The sequence below is a fragment of the Corvus cornix genome, chromosome 2 (assembly GCF_000738735.6).
Source record: "Corvus cornix cornix isolate S_Up_H32 chromosome 2, ASM73873v5, whole genome shotgun sequence".
NCBI lineage: Eukaryota > Metazoa > Chordata > Aves > Passeriformes > Corvidae > Corvus > Corvus cornix.
Genome location: NC_046333.1, coordinates 91935521 through 91955413, shown reverse-complemented (window position 1 = coordinate 91955413; position 19893 = coordinate 91935521). Strand labels below are relative to the sequence as shown.

Here is a 19893-nt window from a genome sequence, read left to right as displayed (position 1 = left end):
GATGTGGTTGTAGATGTCTACTACTGAGTGCGCAGCCAGGATATAAGCAATTATGAGAAATTTCTGGATTGCTAGCCCTTGTCCTTATGGGAGATTTTTAACTTCCCAGACATCACCTGGGAATATAATATTGCTGTGATGAACAGGACTTTCTTGACATTTGTAGGAGATAATAACTTCTTGTCAGAGGTACTCAGTGAGGAAAGCCCTCCTAGGCTTGCTATTTGTGAATAGAGGACTCATGGGGGATGTAATTGTATGTGTCTGTCTCAGCCATAGTGATCATGAAATGGTTGAGTTTAATGGTTGAGCCTTCAGCGCAATGAGAAAAAAAGGGCACCAGTGTTGCTACCCTTGGACTTGAGCAGAAAAAACCTTTAAGCTGTTCATGGAGCTATTTAGCAGAGTACCCTGCAATGTGCTTTGTAGGTGTCCATGAGCCCTGGTCAAGTTCTAAGAAGCGCCATTTAGAAGCACAGGAGCATTGCTGCATTGTAATTCTGCTGCATTGTAAGTCAAGCAAGTGGGGCGGAAGACCAGCTTGACCAAACAGGGAACTCTTTTGGAAGTCAAGAGGAAAGAGAATTTGTATGGTCACTGGAAGGGAGGTCAGGCTTCACAGGAAGAGTACATAGCGGTGGTTCGTATGTGCAGGGAGAAGACACAAAAGGCCAAAGCTCATTTAGAACTGAATGGCCAGTGTTGTGTAAGATAACAAGAAGGGCTTTTTCAAGTGCATTACTAGCAATAGGAGGTCTAAAGAAAGCATTGGAGTGATACTCGATGTGTATGATCATCTGACTAGCCGGGATGAAGAAAAAGTTGAGACATTAAAGGTTATTAAAAGGTAAGGTAAGGTTCATGTCGGTGAAACATTTTCAATCAATGTGATTCAGCATATCATGTTACTGAAAATATTTTAAAACAACCTAACAAATACAGACTCATCAATTTTTTTCGGAAGTTAACAGAAAAGATGGGATCATGGCAGGGAGGCTTGTGCTATGTTATTTCATCAGGAAAGTCACAGCTTGGTGTCTTCCAGCGAAGTCATTTTCACAGCACTTGGAGGGAGTCCAGTCCTGTGGCCACTGCACAGGGTACTGAGCAGCTGGGCATCTTAGAGGAATACCGCAGGCAAAACTTACAAATCACGCACATCTTCCTGCTAGCCTCACAACACGCTCTAAGGAAGAAGCTGTTCACAGGTCTGTCTTGGTTACAGGAATCAAAGCTGTAAGGCAGACTAGAAGAACTTGTGTGCTCTATTTCGTCATCTTGTAAACCATAACCAAAAAGCACAAAGTCTGCACCGTACCTTTCACTTCTGGCCGATACTGCATGCCATCATCTTTCTTTCCGACTGCATTTGTGTCATCTGTTTCTAGGTGATAAATACATGTATGGTTACTTATTAGGAAAGGATATTTTCCAGACCACTGCGTGTGCATCACTGATAAGCCAGAAAAATATTCAAAGAATTATTTTAAGTTGTAGTAAAACTGGACACACTCCCACATTGTTCCTCCCATACAACCAGGTTGGTATCACATCTGGTCAGTAACCCCGGTGTCCAGACCAACACCTGGCACAACTCAAGCTGTAGGTTTTTAACTAAAAACTTCACTGTGGTATGGACCTAGGTCATTTTGGTGACAGTCTGTTTTGGTGTTGGAACTGCCCAAGTTACAGATCTAGATGTAACTGGCAAAGAGTTGGTGGAAAGCTGTTATTCCACGAGAAAGTCCTAACTGCAAGCCCCCAAAGCTGAAAGGTTACAGACATGATCAGCTACAAAGCAATAGACAGAGGGCTTCAGTGGACCATTCCAACAAGGAATGGAAAGGAAATTATAGAATCACTTAGGTTGGAAAAGACCCTTAAGATTAATGGATCAAAGTTTGTGCAATCGAGGCCCAACTTGACACACCCTGGAAGCACATTTTACAGCCCACAGCAACAAGAGGGAAGATTTCCCACACAGGCATATTCCTTCTGTTCTCCTACCATCCCCTCATGTAAGAACTGTTGGATTATTGCTTAGATTTTCCCAAGAGCTTTTCCTGTCTTTCCAGGTAACAGCAGCCGGAGAAAGGTAATGTAAACACAGCACTATGTGTGTAGCATCGGGAACTCAAAACTACAGGTGGTGAGTTCACTGATAACTGCATCATTGACTTCTGACCAAAAATGGAAAAGGGGAAGCTCTACCAAGCCCCATTATGTCAGAATTTACATTTACCAGAAAACCAAAATTAATCCTACCTGAACAATGCCCAAGATGCCTGATGTCAATCTGCTCTTGCCTCAGACATGACGCCTCTCTGACAAAGCATGGATTGTTATAGGAACTTCCATCAGAAGCACATACAGGATTAAAACTGTATCCACTGCAGTCTATGTTACATACACACCTGTTAATTGAAGCACACAGCAAAACAAAATTGATGTCCAGCAAACAAAAATTAAGTCATGTTAAGTCCTAAGTAAACACGAGCTCATACACCAATGCCAGGAGGGGAGAGCATGCTGCATGAGGGTGCTGAAGAAGCCATTGACATCTCAGGCTTCCAAGCAGAATGTACAAAATTTTGAATAGATGCTTCAGTGTGCTTTTCAATAATGTATTAATGTTTCTTGTAGTTTTACTCTGATATCAATCTCATGGAATACACCTGAAAATTGGAAACACATTACTAGGAAGATTTACTACATTAATATACCAGTTTGTAGTGTTTGTTCTCTAGTGTGAACAAAACCAGAAGAATATTCTACTCTTTTTAGAGTCAAGATCCTTGAGAGAGAAAACAAACAGGGACTCCCTTTTCTGTTAAGCAATAGAAGCAGCTCTATTTCAAAGGCTGTTTAGACTCAATATGCTTGGTTAACTGTGTCATTTCAGCAAGACTTTCATTCATTCCTTTGAACGTTAACAATAGGTCTATTATGTTGCATTTAAAATGGGATTATGCAATCTGAATTATTTCGTATTGCATCCCATTAACATTTTGGTTGTTTAGGATGAATCATTTTCCAAACAATTTGCAGCTAGGCATTGTGAAATGAAAGTGGGAAAAATGAAGACCTAGTGTGTAGCTGGTTCCTAACTACACAAAGGTAGGACAACCCCAGACTCAGACAGGGCTATGACCTGTTCATGTTTAGATACATTTGTAGCCCCAGAAAAAAGTCCTGAGATTTTACACTTGTGAATGGCATAGGAAAACTTTCCAACTTTCCAAGCCCCACACCCCCTTACTATTTTAATCAATATTCTGGTTTCTTCATTCTATTCTATTCTATTCTATTCTATTCTATTCTATTCTTTTCTATTCATTTCTATTTTGAATCAAAGTTTCTGTGTATGTTTCACATCACTCTACAAGCTTCCCTTCACTTTTGGGATGGGGTAAATAAGAAATGTGGCTGCAGAATGAGGGGGAGGACAAGGTGGCCACCATGTCCAGCTCTCAGTCATGCTCCTCCTGATGTTGTGAATGTGGGAAGGGCCACTCTGCACCTTCTGAGAAGGTGGCAGTGGGCACAAGGTCCTCTCCTTGCCAGAAAGCTCTGCAGGGGGCAGGCACATGGTCTGACCATCAGGAGTTACCACTAGATTCATCTTGGTTCAGTCTTGTAAGTCACAAGATGGGGAAAAATGTCCAAGCTACCAACTTACCAGGTTTTTTATGTTCTTTCCCACTGTTCCAGATAAAATTAAACTATTAAAGAGATGTAGGTAGGCCTCAGGCCAGTAACAAATCTTGCAGCAGAACCCAATTCCGTGCTGCAGAAACACTGAAAATGGCCAGCATACTTTTCTCTCTTCCTCTTCTTCCATGAGCATCTTTTTTTGCTTAATTTAAATATGCTAATTTTGCAGGTAATTTTTCATGCCTATGAACTTCAGATTGCTTCTAGAACATCTCTAGTGCAAACAGGGTTTTAAGTGCACCTGCTGACAGTGAAAAACTGCCCCAGGAATGAGTCTCTACACATCTTAGGGACCTACCTCCGAGTACTGATGAAGCCTCTAAATATCAATATGATGAACACATAATTTTTCTTACTAGAATTGGTGATGGTTGTAAACTTTAGAACCAGGATGGAAATACTATTTTATTTACATGCTCCCACATGATGTTAGGACTAATAAGGGGTTTATTAGGATTTACTACATACAAATAAAAGGCTCATAGCTCAGCAGTTTTGCATACTTATTGACACAAACTAGCAGAGAGCTGGTCCTCATTTGCATGACACCGTCTGTGCACAGACAGATACCTTTGCTCACCCTTAAATCTGTCTGTAGTCACCATCCAATGTCTGTAGCATTATGGTTATGGCTGGGTTTTGTCAGTCCTGGTGACAAATAAGGTGAGTTTTGAAAATACTTTTTTCTTCCTCATGGTGACGTTACAGGCTAGAGTTGAAACTGCTTGGAAACTGCTTATGTTTCCTGCTTTTCTGTGTTTAGATTTAACATCTAATATTAAATGCTTACTTTTTCAGAATTCTCAAATGCTTACATTAGGGGTGGTTATGAATTCCTGACCATGGCTTTCTGATCAACAGTCTCAGTCTTACCTCTAGCCATCTCTTTAATGTACAGAAATTTCAGATGTTGACCCCCTCCACATGTATCTGATTATCTGCCTGGTGCCATTAGTGACTTCTTTGCCTATGACCATGATGCCAAGTTGTACTTCCAACCTTCCCCAGCCAGTTAGTTACTGGTTACTTCACAGAGCTGTCTGCCATGTAAAAGCAGGTGGTTTAACTACACTGTGGCATAATTAATAGTTGGCCTGATGTACTTTAAAAAGATTGAAACACTTATTCCAACATAAACCTCTGAAGCCTTCCAGAGGGCTGAAAGGGAATAAGTTCAGGTGAAGACACGGCTTGGGTGTAATGCTCTGAAGGGACAAGGCCTCCACAGATGCAGTAGTGTGGCAGAGAGGGAGCCAGGAGCACATGTTAGAAACCTGCACTCATCAGAGAGTCTGCATAGGGTGCAGTGAATTTGTTCTTGCTCAAAGACAGTTTACACTAGACCAAAAATACATTCGGGACTGCGGCAAGTGCCAAATCGTGAGATGAGAGTTGTGACATATGGGAAGTGCTGCTGTTGACAGAAAACATGAAAAGAATGTTGTTTTTAACTGCTCGGTGTTTGTGAAGGTAAAACTGTGCGACAGCAAGTTGCTGCTCTGATGTTGCACATCAAACACTTCGAACTGGAGCCTGGGTCCCTGTGAGAGGACAGTACCACCACAGACTGAAGAAGGGCAGCTCAGGAAAGTATTGGAAGATTTGCCAACAAGCCCACTATGAAATACTGAAAATATGCTATATCCTGAAGTCAGAGAGCTAAAGAGGGCAAACAATAGCTTGGTACTGAGATGACAGGAAATCCAGCTGCTTGATGGAAGCCAACTCCCCTCACCAGCCAGTTTGGGAGCCAAAGCCAGGAAGAAGTCAAAGCTCAAGGCTGCCAAGCACAGCCCATAGGTCTGAACCATGCCACAGACCATACAAGAGGCACACAAAATATGCGAGAAGACACAGCAGACAGTGAGAATGAGCTAAAAGTGGTAGCAAAAAAAAAAAAAAGCTTAAAGGGCAAAAATCTTATCAGAGGCCTTTGCAGGCAGGAAAACCTGTAAGAGGCACCATGAACTATAGGCTTTGTTTACCTTCACAACTAAGACTGAAACTGAACACAAAAGTGCAGTCCCGCATTATAATCTTTCCCTGAAGTCTCTCTCCTACTGGGCAGAGAGCACGGAGAGAACAAAAGGACAATGCAGAGAGCTGCTCATAAAGGCAGGGCAGGACATACTTGAGATCATGAAGGGGTGCAGGGACACCTGGGAGAAGCACAAGAGGGGCACCCAGGAAGAGAGTGAACCTTAACTGTAAAATTCAAAAGAAAAGAGTTAGTCACTTAAGGGAAACCCACTTAACAGAATTGTGTATTAAGGACATCTTGAATGTGCTTGATGCTTCATACCAGAAAGAAGTGAATGAGTGCTTCAAATTTTTGCTGGAAAAGATTGCTGTAAAAGCCACACTGGAATAAAAGGAGTGAGAGCCCTACAGACGTTTTTTTTCCACTGTAACCTTCTTATTGGTTTTAACCAAAAGGATTTAAACAGATAGTTAATGCTCCACATTGATGTCTTGGAGGAGGTTGCTGCTTAAAGTCCTCAACAGATCTTTTCTCTCTCTTCGACTGGGAAAGTCAACAGGATATATTCAGATGTTTTCCTGCTGTACTAGGGTATACAGAAAAGATCCCTGAATTTTGTCACCTGTCATCAGAGAGCTGACACCTTAAGAAAAAAGGCACCAGCTTGTTGTGAAATGTGCTTTTAGAAGTTGCATGCATATCATTCATTAACACCATTAGTTAAACAGAAAAGCATTTGAATTTCAAGAAAGTACAAAGTGATATAATTAAACCAAACAGATTTTTTTGGGTGGTTTTAATAAGCAAGAAATGAGGATGTACAACTCATTTTTTTGGGGCTACTAGGTGTAACAAAGAAAGTGTGCTTAGTAAAATGAAGTGACAAGCTCAGGCTGTAAGAGCACTTGCTGCTATTAGTAAATTAATTAGATCCCCAGAGATCAGAACACATTTCAAGGCTCCCTTTTGTTTTCAGGCTTCAAGGTGTATGTGGTCTGTTGGAAGTTCTGTGTGCTTAAAAACCCTGGTAGGTTCAAAGAACAGAGAGGAAACAAAAGGAAGGGAAAAGCATGATTGACTTGTGGAGTGGGCTTGGCTACTGGGAGAGACGGGCATTTCCAACCAACAGATCAGGCTGCTGCATTTCTGACCACCTGGGATTTGCTCACAAATGTATTTTTCTGGCCTGGCCTCACAGGGGGTGCTGCTGGCTACCCCTTCCCAGTAGCTGACAACAGGAGGCGTTCTCAGGTACTCACCAATTCATTGGCACATCTGCTTAGAGATGTAAAATGGAAGCACTAGAGTAAAACAAAGCGTGTGAAATGCACACAGATGGATAAGGGTATGCTTGATAGAATAAATTTAGGTGAATTGAAATAGCAGGGGTGCTGCAATTGCAGGTAAGAATATAACCATGCCAAATGAAGGATTACTTTTCATTTGATGCTTCTTCTCTTGTGTGCAATTCTTCCCAGATGAAAGCAGAACTAAGAAAATCTGGATTTCAAAGTGATTTTTCTATCCATTTGACTAGAGTTGGATCTTCATCAGGTTTTTTGTGTATTTTTTAAAATCCCTTTATAGCACAAGAGAAGTAGAATTTGATTCTACAAAGCTTCTCTGTGCCCAGCTTTAACACTCTGTCTTCACTTCTGCCCAGCAATTCAGAACACCCTTTGAATACCATAAGCTTCAGCTACTTTCCAGACATCCCTACATTCCCTTTTTCATTTTCATGGCATGGCTCTCTCTGACCACTGTAGAAATTTAGTCTTTACCTGCAGTGAGCTTCTCACAGCATACATGGTGAACTGATGATGTTTCTCTCAAGAGCAGCCTAACCCTCCCTCCATCCTCAAATAACAGGAACCTTCAAAGGTTTGGCACACACTGCTGCAAAGATCATTAAAAATATACATTAAAAAACCAGACCTGGATTATTATCCATCTAGGCTTTATTCAATTTCTTAATAGGGAAAAGACCACTATGTTATTCCTCTCGTTTCAGAATATCCTGTAGCCTAGGTTTTCATAATTCATAATCTCACGACACAATTGTAAATCCCTTGTTTAGGCTGATTTTCTTTATTGTCTGAATGGTTTGTTTTGTACACAAATATTTAGGATTTTTTTTCCTGTTGGATCAGAAAGCTGTGAATTGCATTTACACAGGATTTAGATTCCTTCCTTATGAATACCTACACTCAATATCATACTCTAAAAAGTTAGTTAAAAACCAAAAGGTTGGTAAATGAGTGAAAAAGTGGTCAAAAGAAGGAAGTATAAACCTGCATGCTGGACTTCAAACAGGCCAATCTTTCCCTGGAGGACAAATTATATGGACGAGGCAGAGACTAGGAACTTTGAAATGTCCACACTGGCATTTCTAATTGTTATTACTGAGACTTCTGAAATTCTGGTTTTGGCCTTTGTGAAACAGACACTATGTAAATGTAGGCCAGTTGAATCTATATATTTCCAAGGCACCTTTGCTTTTCCAAAGTATATCTCATAAAATGTTAATCTCAAAAGGTCTACTTGGGGATCAGCTGTCAATCTTTCTTGAAAATCTACATTATAAGTCAAAACATATCTTTGACAGCAATAGTACACTTATTAAAAAAAAAGACTGAATGTGCTCAGAATCTCATTTCCATACTTCATCTGTTTAAAAAAATAGGTAAAACTGAGAACAATGATAAATCTGAATTTTTACAGTGAGGCTGTTTTTAAGTTAATGATTTCCTTACCAAAGACAAATTTTAAAAAAAAAAAAGATGACCAGTTAAGTGGGGCCCTGATGAGATGGAGGAACCTCCAGAGGTCTGAAGATGACAGGACTGCCACAGCACAGATGGTGGGTGGACTGGCAGGGGAAGCAGCTCTGCAGAAAAGGACCTGAGAGCCCAGGGGAGAAGCAGGTGGGGGGCTGCATCACAGGATGGTCACCAACAGAGCAAGGGAAGTGACTCTTATCCTCTATTCAGCACTCATGAGGTCCCATGTGAAGCACACCATCCTGTTTTGGGACCCCCCAGTAACAGCAAATACTCTGAGAAACTGGAGAGGCTGCAGCAGTGAGGCACTGCGATGGGAAGAGGGACAGAACATGGGCTGTGTGAGGAATGGCTGGGGGCACCGCCCCTCTTCAGCCCGGAGAAGAGAAGACTAAAGAAGTGACTACTGTCACCAACAATCCAAGAGGGGTTCTCAAGAAGATGAGAGAGAGGCTCTTCTCAGAGGTGCATGAAGAGGAGTGAAAGATTGCTGCAAGTAGCAAGGAGAGAAATTCTGTTTGAACACAAGGAAATCATTCTTCAAAGTGAGAAAAGCTCAGCCCTTGAACAGATGGGCCCAGATGTCAAATTTTTTCTCATGGAGATGGTCAGAGCTCTCCTGGAGAAGCCCCTTGAGCTCACATGGATGAGTTGCAGGTGCAGTACAGGGCAGGAGCCCAGACCCTCTAGACATCCTGTATTTGTATACTGATAGGATGATCTGTTTATCTCATTAGTAACCAGTAGAACTGAAAAGCCCCGTGTGTGCTAAGAAAAAGTCTGGATACTCAGGGTATATCAAGAGCAAGTGTTTACTGTATGTATCATGAATATGGCTTGAGATTATCTGCTAAACATTAGGGGACAGTTCAGCTAACTCATCCAGTTACTATCATGGAGCAAAATTCTCCTTAAATGCCACCTGTAATCATGTGGATCGCTCTATTAAGTGTCTTAACATCACAAGGTGCAAAGCAAGGGCTGTCCAGGCCTAAGAAACCTACTTGAACAGAAACTAACTGTATTTTTTGTTTGTGGTTCAGTAGACATTACCACACTATTCACAGTTCCAGTGGCCATTCTCATGTCTTAAAAAGGAAAATCAAAACAATGTTTTCATGAAATTAGGGTGTTTTGTGATTTGGTAGAATTAGGGATAGTATCGGTAATCTAGTGCAAATTAGAATTAAATGATAATTCAGACCAGCAATGTTTATACAAGTCTAATGAAAGATACTTGTGCTGCCAATAACTTTATATGTCATGATATAAGTTTATGATGTCAAAACCTACACTGAAACACAGCAGGAAAGAGAATAAAAATTAGATGTAAAAATCAGTAAAAATTAGATGTAAGGGGTGCTCTACTAAAGTTTCCCAAACAGAAGATTTCAATCCTATCTTGTTTCTGCCAGGTAATTAACTGTTTTGATTTTAGGAAAAAAAATATGCCAACTCCTATATTCTACTTTAACAAGTTTGTGACTTGCTATGTGACTTGTCAAAATCAACCTTGTGGAGGCAATCTGAGTTAACAGAGCCTGATTTATCTATGTTTAAACAGTGAATATCACTGAAGCCTGTTTTAATGGTCAAAGGTACTGGGAAAAAATTAAATTATATTAAATTCTTATATAGAATTGAAAAATATTATCCAATAAATTGCAAATAATGTACATGGGAATATTTTCTAACTTTTGAGCATTTTCTACATAAAAGTTTTTGTTTCCAATTTTTTTTAAATGAGGAATAATTAAGGAAATCTTAGAGGCAAAAGAGCACTCTCTGTCTGTTGTCAAGAAGCGGGAGCCTGATTTCATTTTGTATGAGTGGGATGTAGGGAATAAATCTTCCGCTCTCCTCAGCTTTTTCCTAATTTTCTTATAGATACTATATAGCTGGAGGAATGCCAGCTCTACAAGTGCAGAAAGACTAGGCAAGCTCTTACTGAGGTTGACTGCTTCGGGATTTATTTTTCAAAGCCAAAAGAACATCTCAGTGCATATAACAACATATATATATATATCATCTATACCATCTTTTCAGTCATAAATGAAGCAGACCAAGGCAATATTCCAAAAAATTATTAGTATTACAGAAAACAGCTCTAGGGCATTTGTTTCTCTCCTGGAAAGAGCAAGCCTACTTTAGGACTATGGTATTTTATGAAATGTGAAGTATCATGCTAGTATTCATGGGCACTATTACTATTTTGCTTTCCCTTGTATTCTATGATTTAATCTTGAATGCACATCTTGAATATTAGTGCTAAGCTGCTTTACTGCCTGAGATGTGTTCACGCTGATATCCTGTAATAAAACCTTGTGCAATTAAGACATATTTCAACATTAAATGGATTCCAGCTGGAAGACAAGAGAAAGGAGAGTGATGTTTTCTCTGATTAGTGATGTTCAAACAGTGTTGTTCTGAGATGTTGTTCCCTCTGTGAACACAAAAATGTACCATTTGCAAGTCTCTCAAACACCTTCATGCGCTGTGTCTGTAGCTGTAACCCCAGTACCTGCCACCAGCCCAGACCCCAGCAAAGCTTATTCCATACTGGTGGCCACTGCCAAGACAAAGGCTGCTGGGAAACAAAACACCATCAACAGATGGGACTTCTTCTAACTCCCTAAAAACCCCTTAAAGCCTCATGGGACTGTCTGAAGAAGCCCTTTCCTTCATGGTATTTCCCCCCTTTCTGAGAGCCACCCAGAGCCTGGACAGCCGGAGTATAAAATAACCAACCACCTTGAGTGAGGAAATTTGGTGCATCTGCTTCTGCATTATGGATTGTCTTTAAAAGCTTCTTGTTTCTTGATAATTTGCTTTGAAATTTGACAATAATTAATATTTTTCATTCATTTTCCCCTGGGTGCATCTAAGATATCAAATGCCACAGTGAGTTTAGAAGAAGTGACTGGCTCAATTCCCCAGTTCAACTTTGTGTTTAGGTCCAAGCTTTGCACTGATGAAAATAACTGCCTGTAACACTTTATGAACAAGGAAAACATAGAGAAAAACAGCTCAGGGGTTGAATAATCAGTATTTATTTTGCATTCCTGTTTGGTTTTGGGGTTGTTTTGTTGGCAGCATAAAACAAATCAAGGCGCTTTGTTTGAAAAATATTAGCTAAAATCTTTCCAGTAAAACTCCCTGTTGTTTTCTCCTACTACTTTGCAACTGCAGATGGTTTGTTCTTTACAGACACATTTCAAACACATTATTACTGAACAGCACTAAAGCTTCAGTTAGCAAGAATAAACATAGTGAAGCAGATAATAATGTACTTTGCTTTTAATATTTTTTCCCTTTTGTTCAGTGATATTGTTAGGGGAAACTTTACATACCCGACATTTTCTGCATCTTCATCACACTCAGCCCTATATTTGCAAACTCCACATTTTGAGTGTTTTCTCTGAACTTCTGTCCCAGATCCTTCATATTCTGAAAAAGAAAATAATAGAAAGCATGACTTTCAAATTAAGCTCTGTTTTTGCTTACCCAAATCCATTTGCCTTCAGGAATACTGTCAACATAAAGCTATCGGGTACTGAAGCTATTAACCTTAATAGCACTCCCTTTTTGAAAGTCAGTCAATTGGAGGTTGGCAGGATTGTACCACTGATAGAAGAGTGTCCCCGAAAACGCTAGTGCTTCATTGATTGGCTCTTCCTTTATACTTATTTCAGTCATTTTTATTTATTCCCGCTCCACCAGGCACATAACTGGCACTGACATGTCCCAGTCACATTTACTCTTAATTGCCACTGATAATGCATAAACCCTGTCCCTTTTGATGTCCTTGAATATTATGTACTGGGGATTTAAATACTATTTTCTGTGACAGTCTTTAATTATAGATATCCTTATGCAAGGTTGATGCTTGCATTTTTTCCCCTTTTTGATTCCTGACTATGAGATTAGACTATGCTAATATGTCATATATGCCATGGTGTATTTTCCAGATTACTCTGTCTAGTTCTACAGGAATAAAAGAAAAAAGTCATCCTAACAAGAAACTGGTAGAAATGCTATGTATCCTAAAAAGAAAAATCAATTATCTCAAATATTCTGATCCTAAAAACATCTACATTAATTTTAGTGTTGACATGGACATCAAAAGTCTTCACCAAGTAAAAGAGAAATAAATGATATTCTTACTGTTTCAGTACCATTAACCACTCTTATTTTTGATTTTTAACAAAGCGATGAAGGAGAGCTATGTATTTGAAAGGAAGGAAAAGAACCACAGAAATCTGCAGAGGGAGTCGAGATCCACTTAAAGTATCACAGTATCATGGTGGTGCACAGCTGACTGCACAAGGCTGCTGGATGGACAGAGATCAAAGTGATTCCTTTCCTCACAGCAGCTTTATGTGCTGTAGCAACAGTAAATCAAACATCACCAATGAAACAGCTGAATTTGCGTTCTTTAGATACAAACAGGAAAAAGAAATCCACAACAGCTCTTCCTAATTTCCCTGGATCTTGGCTGAAGGGAATCTCTCCCTCCAACCTGTGGGGATGTGTTTCCATGAAGAATAGTGCAGGTGAGACTTGCAAACTACCTTCTGTCTAAAGCATGCTGTGCATTTTCCAGAGATTAATACCGATCAAACAAAATTCACACTGTAGAAATTCTATCACCACTCTTATCAAGTTGCAGTAGAGGTCATCTGCTTTTATCTTTACAAATGCACATCTTATTTGATTTCTCCTTCTTTCTAGGTACCACATTCCTATGCCTACATTCAGCAAATGTCCTTTAGCATCAGATTTCACTTTTCCATGCCAATAAATTATGCCCTATGGTTTGAATAACTTAAACAAATGGCACTGCTTTCATTCATGGTATTTCCACTTCTTTTTCTGTTCTTATGACCCTTGACGCCCTTTGCCAGTGCCCTTTGTCAATTGACACCTTCTGGAGTTACAGGTACAAGGGCTGGACATATTGTTCCAGAAAAGTTGTCATCAAAGCCAAATACCATCTGTGACATTCTTCACTGTAAACATCCAACAATCATATTGCTTTTTGACCGTTTTTCTGCACTGACAATCATCTTTACTTTATTATCCACTTTATTCCCCAATGAGTCCTTTTCAGGGTCAACAGTCTGTAGGAGAGATGTATTCCTGACATCAAGGAAGAATTAGCTAGGTCCTGGGCTTGCTACAGATAACTGTCCTCAGACATTAAATCCTGCCTGCTTATGCATCCTGTTAGCTCAGTGACCTGTTCTCTGTGATCCACACCAAATCAGTGCTCCCAGATCACCAGTAGAAAGGGTCACGGGGCCAGGAACTGTCTCTAGAAACACACTCGTTTTCTACAGCCTCCTTAACATTTCAGGATCTATTGATTTGCAGTATTTTTGCACATTAGATGTGCACCATGTGGATGTTGTGTTCTCTAGTTACTTAGACTTGTATGAGATTAAAGACCACATTTGACTGAGAAAGGTTACGGCTCTGTGGTGGTACATTTACATAAAATGTTCTGTCGTACAAATGCCTTTCTTGGAAAAATCAGTTTAAAAAAAGATAATTTTCTCAGTAAAGGTTTTCCATGAACTCCTGGTGACTGACATTAAATATTTTTTCCCTCACTTAATTCTGTACTCAGATGACTTTTCCACCTTCTATTTCACTGCTGTGCTTCTCATAGGTGCCAGAATGAGAGGCTGTTGCTGCCCAGTCATCACATTTAGCTGTTCTGAAAATATTTGTATATTATTTATCATTATTCTACTGAAGAAAAAGAGACAAAAAAGTCATCAACAACCTAAAGAATTCTTTACCATCCATTTTAAAGCTTTCAGCAGCAAACCTGGCAGACCTGCTGGTTACAGAATACCTCTTCAACATTTGGTTCTTAATATCCTTCTGTGGTACCCCTAGCATGGAAACCATTTCATCATATCCCATTTATACTATCTGACTTGACTGCAAATGCAACCAGAATGCTTTACTGGCCCTTTTGCTGCACTACTAGCATTTCAATTTTGCAGTGGAGCAAAAGAAGTAACATACCACACACACACACGCACACATGCAACATACACACTTTTCCTCCTGAGCTCTGGTTCTGCTCCCTGTGAATGCCCCAACACCTTTTTATTTTCAGAAACATAGCCCACAACTACTTGTTCATTGTTTCTACATACTATTTGATGTAAAATTCCCTTTCTTTCCTTTTCTCCTCATCCTAAAATTGCTTTCTCTACCTTTTAAAATTAGGTTTGTTTTTAAAAAAGTGTGACTTTTTGGTTTTTTCTTGATCAGAATTTGCTGGACCTCATGTATATAGGTCACCTACAATTTTCAGAAGCATCTTTCACTACTGGCTGCATTATGTTTTGATAGTAGAAGCATTAGACGCTGTGTATAATATAGACTGAAGTCCTGTTGTGGTTTAGGAATGGTACTCCCCATCCAGTGTCCCCAGCGAGAATCTCCAGTCCATGTGCTGCTCTCTGGCTCCTCTGCTCTCCCCTCCCCTTTGCCCCTTTGGTGGGATGGAGTGGCAAACTGGAGGCACAAAAGGTAAAACTCACAGGTTGAAGTAAGAACAATTTACTGGAAACAGCAATGAGATAAGAAAAGAACAGTAACAGCAACAATATTAATAACAAAAGTGCACAGAAGAGAGAGTGATTCACAAGCCAAAATGTTCACTGCAGAGCTCAACTGGACTGCAGCCATGCTGCCTCAACCAGAAAAGAGCCATTCCTTCCAGAAAAAGATCCCTTTTCCCTGCCCCTAGTGATGATGTGAGGTGGTACAGCATAACTGCTTGGTCCTGGCCTTGTCCCCTCCTGGCTACTGCCAAAATCATAGTTGTCCTGGCTGGAGCCAAGGCAAGTCCTTCAAGAAAACAGCTTTTCCCACCAATAAGAGTAGATGAATGTTGTTTTTCAACCTGAATTGATAGCAGACTTGTACACCGGTACTCTGTTAAAATATGTTAACCCATTAATATTTGAGAGCATGTTTCTCTGGTGTAAATGTCTTCAAACAGGCAATATATCCCTCGACAAATTGCCTCTCTCTCCTCCTTTCTCCCCCACATTTGATTGTTCCTACATAGGTTGTAGGCATTAATTTTAATATTCCAATCAATCAGATCTTCCCAGCAGGTTTCAGTAATAACAATTAGGTCAAAATATGCTCCCAAATGAGCAATTCAGGCTCCTCTTGTTTATTATGCAAGCTTCTAATATTGCTATATAGATGATTACAGAATTTCTTCTTCTTGGTTTTGTTGGTATCTTGATTAATCCTGTTCTTGACATATTAATTTGATGTTGAGTGAAAGCTCATTTTCCCTCTCTTTTCAGCTTCCTTACATGTTTCAGGGCAGCGCCTCATTAATGCTCTGTCCTTCAAAAGAAACAAGGCACAAAGATAGGATCAGTGACTCCCAGTTGTCTCTCTGAGCTGTGCTCCCTAACACTTCTGCTTGAGTCATTATTCCTCTGCAGAAGATGGCCAGCTGTATCTTAGGAGCTGCAGGGTAGGAGCCTGCCAATGGACAGCAGCTCTAGAGGAACTGGGCAGCAGTAAATTTCTTCCCTCAGCAACTCATTTGTGTGCTCCTACAACGGTAATGTGGCTGGGTTTCTGCTGAGGGCTTTCAATCAGGCTTGAAGCAAAAGTATCCATCTGTGTCAAGGTGAAGCTAGGTTTGCCTGAAGGCATGGCTTGGAAAGGGAGCTATGCTGTATATTTGTATTTATCACTGTTCCCAGTGAAGAGGGGGGAGCTGCAACTCCTCAGTAGCCATGTACAGATAGACTTCCTTTGCCTAGAAAAGCCCCTCTGAAAATCAATTCGTACCTGGTTTGGGATCATAATCATTTCTACTGTATCCCATGGGATCAACTAATCTCAAAAAGATTTAGAAAAAATAGGAAGGGCCACAGCAAATCCTCTTCTGCAGCCCAAAGTACAAAAGAACCCCTACCCTGTGATTCCCTCAGTAGGGCTAGCACTGGAAATTCCTCTCAAAATACCACAGTCCACAGAACTGCACGTTAAGGACTGCAATTCATTCCAGAGCTTAGTGACTTATCCTACATTCCATTAACTTTTAGGGCAACTTTAATGACGCACTTAGTTAAAATGGAGATTGTTCCCGTAATTTGAAAAAAAGTTGCAAACCTGCTCTTTTTGGCTGTAAGTATACATTTAAAGACAACACTACTCTTAGCTCTCCCAAATTTTTGGCAAATAATGTCTTGAATTCTCTTGACCACGCTGCTGGATCATATGCAAAAGCAGTATTTGGCAGTATGGAAGGTCCTGCTCTCTTATCCAACCACCCAGCTGGCCTAGAAGCAAAGCCTGGCTTGGCACAGCAGACATCTATACCTGGCTGAAAGATCCTTTCCGTGTGCAGTGTGGACCATACACTGCAGCTTCAAGCATGCTTCAGGAAAGGCACCAGCCTTTGGAATTGGATTTTGCAAGAAGGGGCATTACAGGCTTAACAGGAGGATGCTGGGTCTACTTACAATTGAGGTGCCTGGAGGAGGGGAGTTTGAAGATTGATTCCCTAATCACAACCCAGCCAAGGTGACAGGCTGGCCCAGTGCTTATGATAATGACAATGTGTACACCTACAAGCAAAGGACGTGAGGACACACACTGTAAGAACCCACCACCACTGCCCTTGTTAGGTGATAGGTATTTCACACACCTGAGAGCTGGAACTTCTGGTTTGCTTCTGTGCATATGACACCATGGATAGTGGTAGGAAAAGCTGGCATATTGCAAGACTGGATCAGCTTTCACACTGCAGAAACCTCCAGCTGGAGAACTCGAGTACCCATTCACTCCAGTGCGCTGCTTCAAATGCAGCTAACTCATTTTTTCTCCAAGGGAAGACACAACAGCTTCAGAGTAAGCACCAGGGAAATTAAGCATGACTAGATGATGGTGGAAAACAGAGAACATGAAAGTCACCAGATGCCAAGGGAGGTGTCCCACAATTTCATGAACACACTGGACGCCTTTCTGCAGGACCAGTGCAGGGTATATGAGATGAATCCATCCTCATTTGCTACCTATCCTGTGCAAGAGGGAAAAGGAATCTGTCTTTATGTATCTCTGGCCCCAGCATCCTTCCAAGCATGCTCCAACATCCCTGAAAAACCTACTTAGAATAAGTCTCCACAAACACAATGCCTGAACATTCAGGCCCTTCGCCTCTGCCTTTATGAACCTTTGCTGAAAAAACAGCAATTCTTGCTTGTTTTATTTCAGTGTTAATTTTACCTACATTGAGTAGGATCTTGACAGAAATATATAGGGCTATTTGCAGCTAAAGTGATACTCAGTGACAAGCCACGTGATGGAACCCGCACTTAAATCTTTCTAAGTCACACACCATTAAATAGGTAAAAGACGTGATGCTACCTCCTATCCAGGGTGCTAATCACCGTCAAGTTTCCGCAAGTCATATTAAAATACATTAAAACAAATCAGTAGCACTATTACAAATTAAAATAGAAAATATTCGAGGCTCTAAATTGTATGTGTTTATTCCACCCTGACTGTGTGACAATTACTGGATAAGTGTTGTCCCCAGTGAGGGGAAGGAACAGATGGCAGCCTGCTAAAAAGCACATACTGTATATCAATTTATTAATTACTAAATGCAATCTGCTAGACGTTCATCACAAGATACTTCAGTTATTAAATTTCAGAGGGATTAGAAATTCAAAACAAATTATTTTCATAATAATTAACTTAGCTATATGTATTGCAAGCATGCTATTTACTTAGCTGAAAAGGCTGAAATGATTGGGTGCCATCTGTCTAACTACCATTACAACTTTTCTAATATCAAAAGGGCATTTTGCTCAGGTACACAGACAAACACTGAACAAAACGAATTAAAAATTAATGTTATGGGCATAGTAGGACATTTAGAAATCTCACCCTTGTTGGCTGATTACTAGAGCACAGAACCTGCCTCTTCTAGGACAGTGATTTGTTTCTGAGAGGCTGGCTTGAAAAGCCTTTACCATTTGTTAGCTCTTTCATGGTCTATGTAACAAATGCTGATGGTTTTCAACGCGTTCTTGCAAAGGCCTTACTATATCACAAAGTCACAGCTGTAAGCTGGCAATCTACCTTTTTATGCACATGTGACAGTCTGAGAATCATTTTTTGTGCTCCAATCTACAAGTTGTGGAAATACATCCAGCGGGTCAAATAGTGTTGCAATTTACAGCAGGCGGAGATGAACACAAATCTGAGTCTGTACCTGCTCCTTCCCCAGTTCTGCCCCAAACTCTAACAAAACATTGATTAAACAAAGGGCCTAATTTTATGACTGTATTCTTCAGAACAGGGAAAATGCAGAATGATTCATATGAGAATAGAGAGAGAAGCCCACATCTTAGATGCAAGTTTAAAGGATCCCACCATCTTCAGCCATGACCCCAGCTAAGCAACTCTTTAAAGTCTGAGTCTCTGCTCTCTGACATTGCCTTCTGCAGGGGTGAAACATAATGGTAGAATACTGAGGGTTTTGAAATTTCTCTCATTTCTGAATTAACATTCATATATTCTTCTTAGAAGTGGCTTGGGATACCCATTGCCACAAATGACCTACTGCTTGGTTTCATAACTACAATTTTTATTATGTTAATTGAAGTTTCAGACTTCTGAAATTAGAAAAATGGGTAATTTTATTACAAATCAATGCTAACAGAGCATAGAAATGGAACTAGCTCATTCAGAATGTCAGAGGGCAACTAGACAATTGTGTCATCCTTAAAAATTATATTGCTTCATCTCATTCAGGCATGCTGAAAAAATTCTCCCACTCTTAATTCTTTTCCTAAAACCTAGTATCTTTTTAGCAGTAAACATGATTTGTGGAGAACCTGAACCAGTAGTTCCACGGTCTTTAGTTGTTTGTTTTTTCTTGTAGCACATGATGACTTCTAAGGGAAGATATTGTCTGAAACTAACTTTGAGGAAGAGGACTTTTCTGGATTTTTGAATTGTTTCTAAATCTATTTTTTTTTCTTAACGTAGAAATGAATGCATTAACATCATACAGTTTTGGAGTAGGAGGGAGAATCTGCATGCAGTCAGGTCTCAGAATCATTAATGAGATTGTTCTGCAATGAAATGCAGATAATGAAAAAGAACAGTGTGAATCAGTAGCACAAATCTTAAATAAACATGAGGCCAACAGCTTATTTCAGCAGTAGAGACTGTCTCAGGCAGAACTATAGCAACTGAAAAACACAACTCTGATGCTTTCCCAGTACTTTCTTAAAAATCCACCAGCAAGCAAGCAGGGCATCTGCACAGCACTTGCGATGCTTCCTGAATGCACACAAGCAGCTGTGCTCATCCATTCCATGTGTGCAAGCATCACTGGTGCATACACAA

The 19893-nt window shown here is 40.2% G+C and overlaps 1 protein-coding gene across 1 annotated transcript in view; it reads right to left on the bottom strand.

Moving 5' to 3' along the window:
• The window catches only part of TMEFF1 (transmembrane protein with EGF like and two follistatin like domains 1), a 126388-nt gene that overhangs the window by 25651 nt on the left and 80844 nt on the right, over window positions 1-19893 (bottom strand). Inside the window, exons 5-7 of the mRNA XM_039549055.1 lie at window positions 11826-11922; window positions 2266-2414; window positions 1319-1384 (exon numbers count right to left, since the gene is read on the bottom strand). Coding sequence (XP_039404989.1) covers window positions 1319-1384; window positions 2266-2414; window positions 11826-11922 — 312 coding nt within the window. The remainder of the gene's footprint in view (window positions 1-1318; window positions 1385-2265; window positions 2415-11825; window positions 11923-19893) is intronic.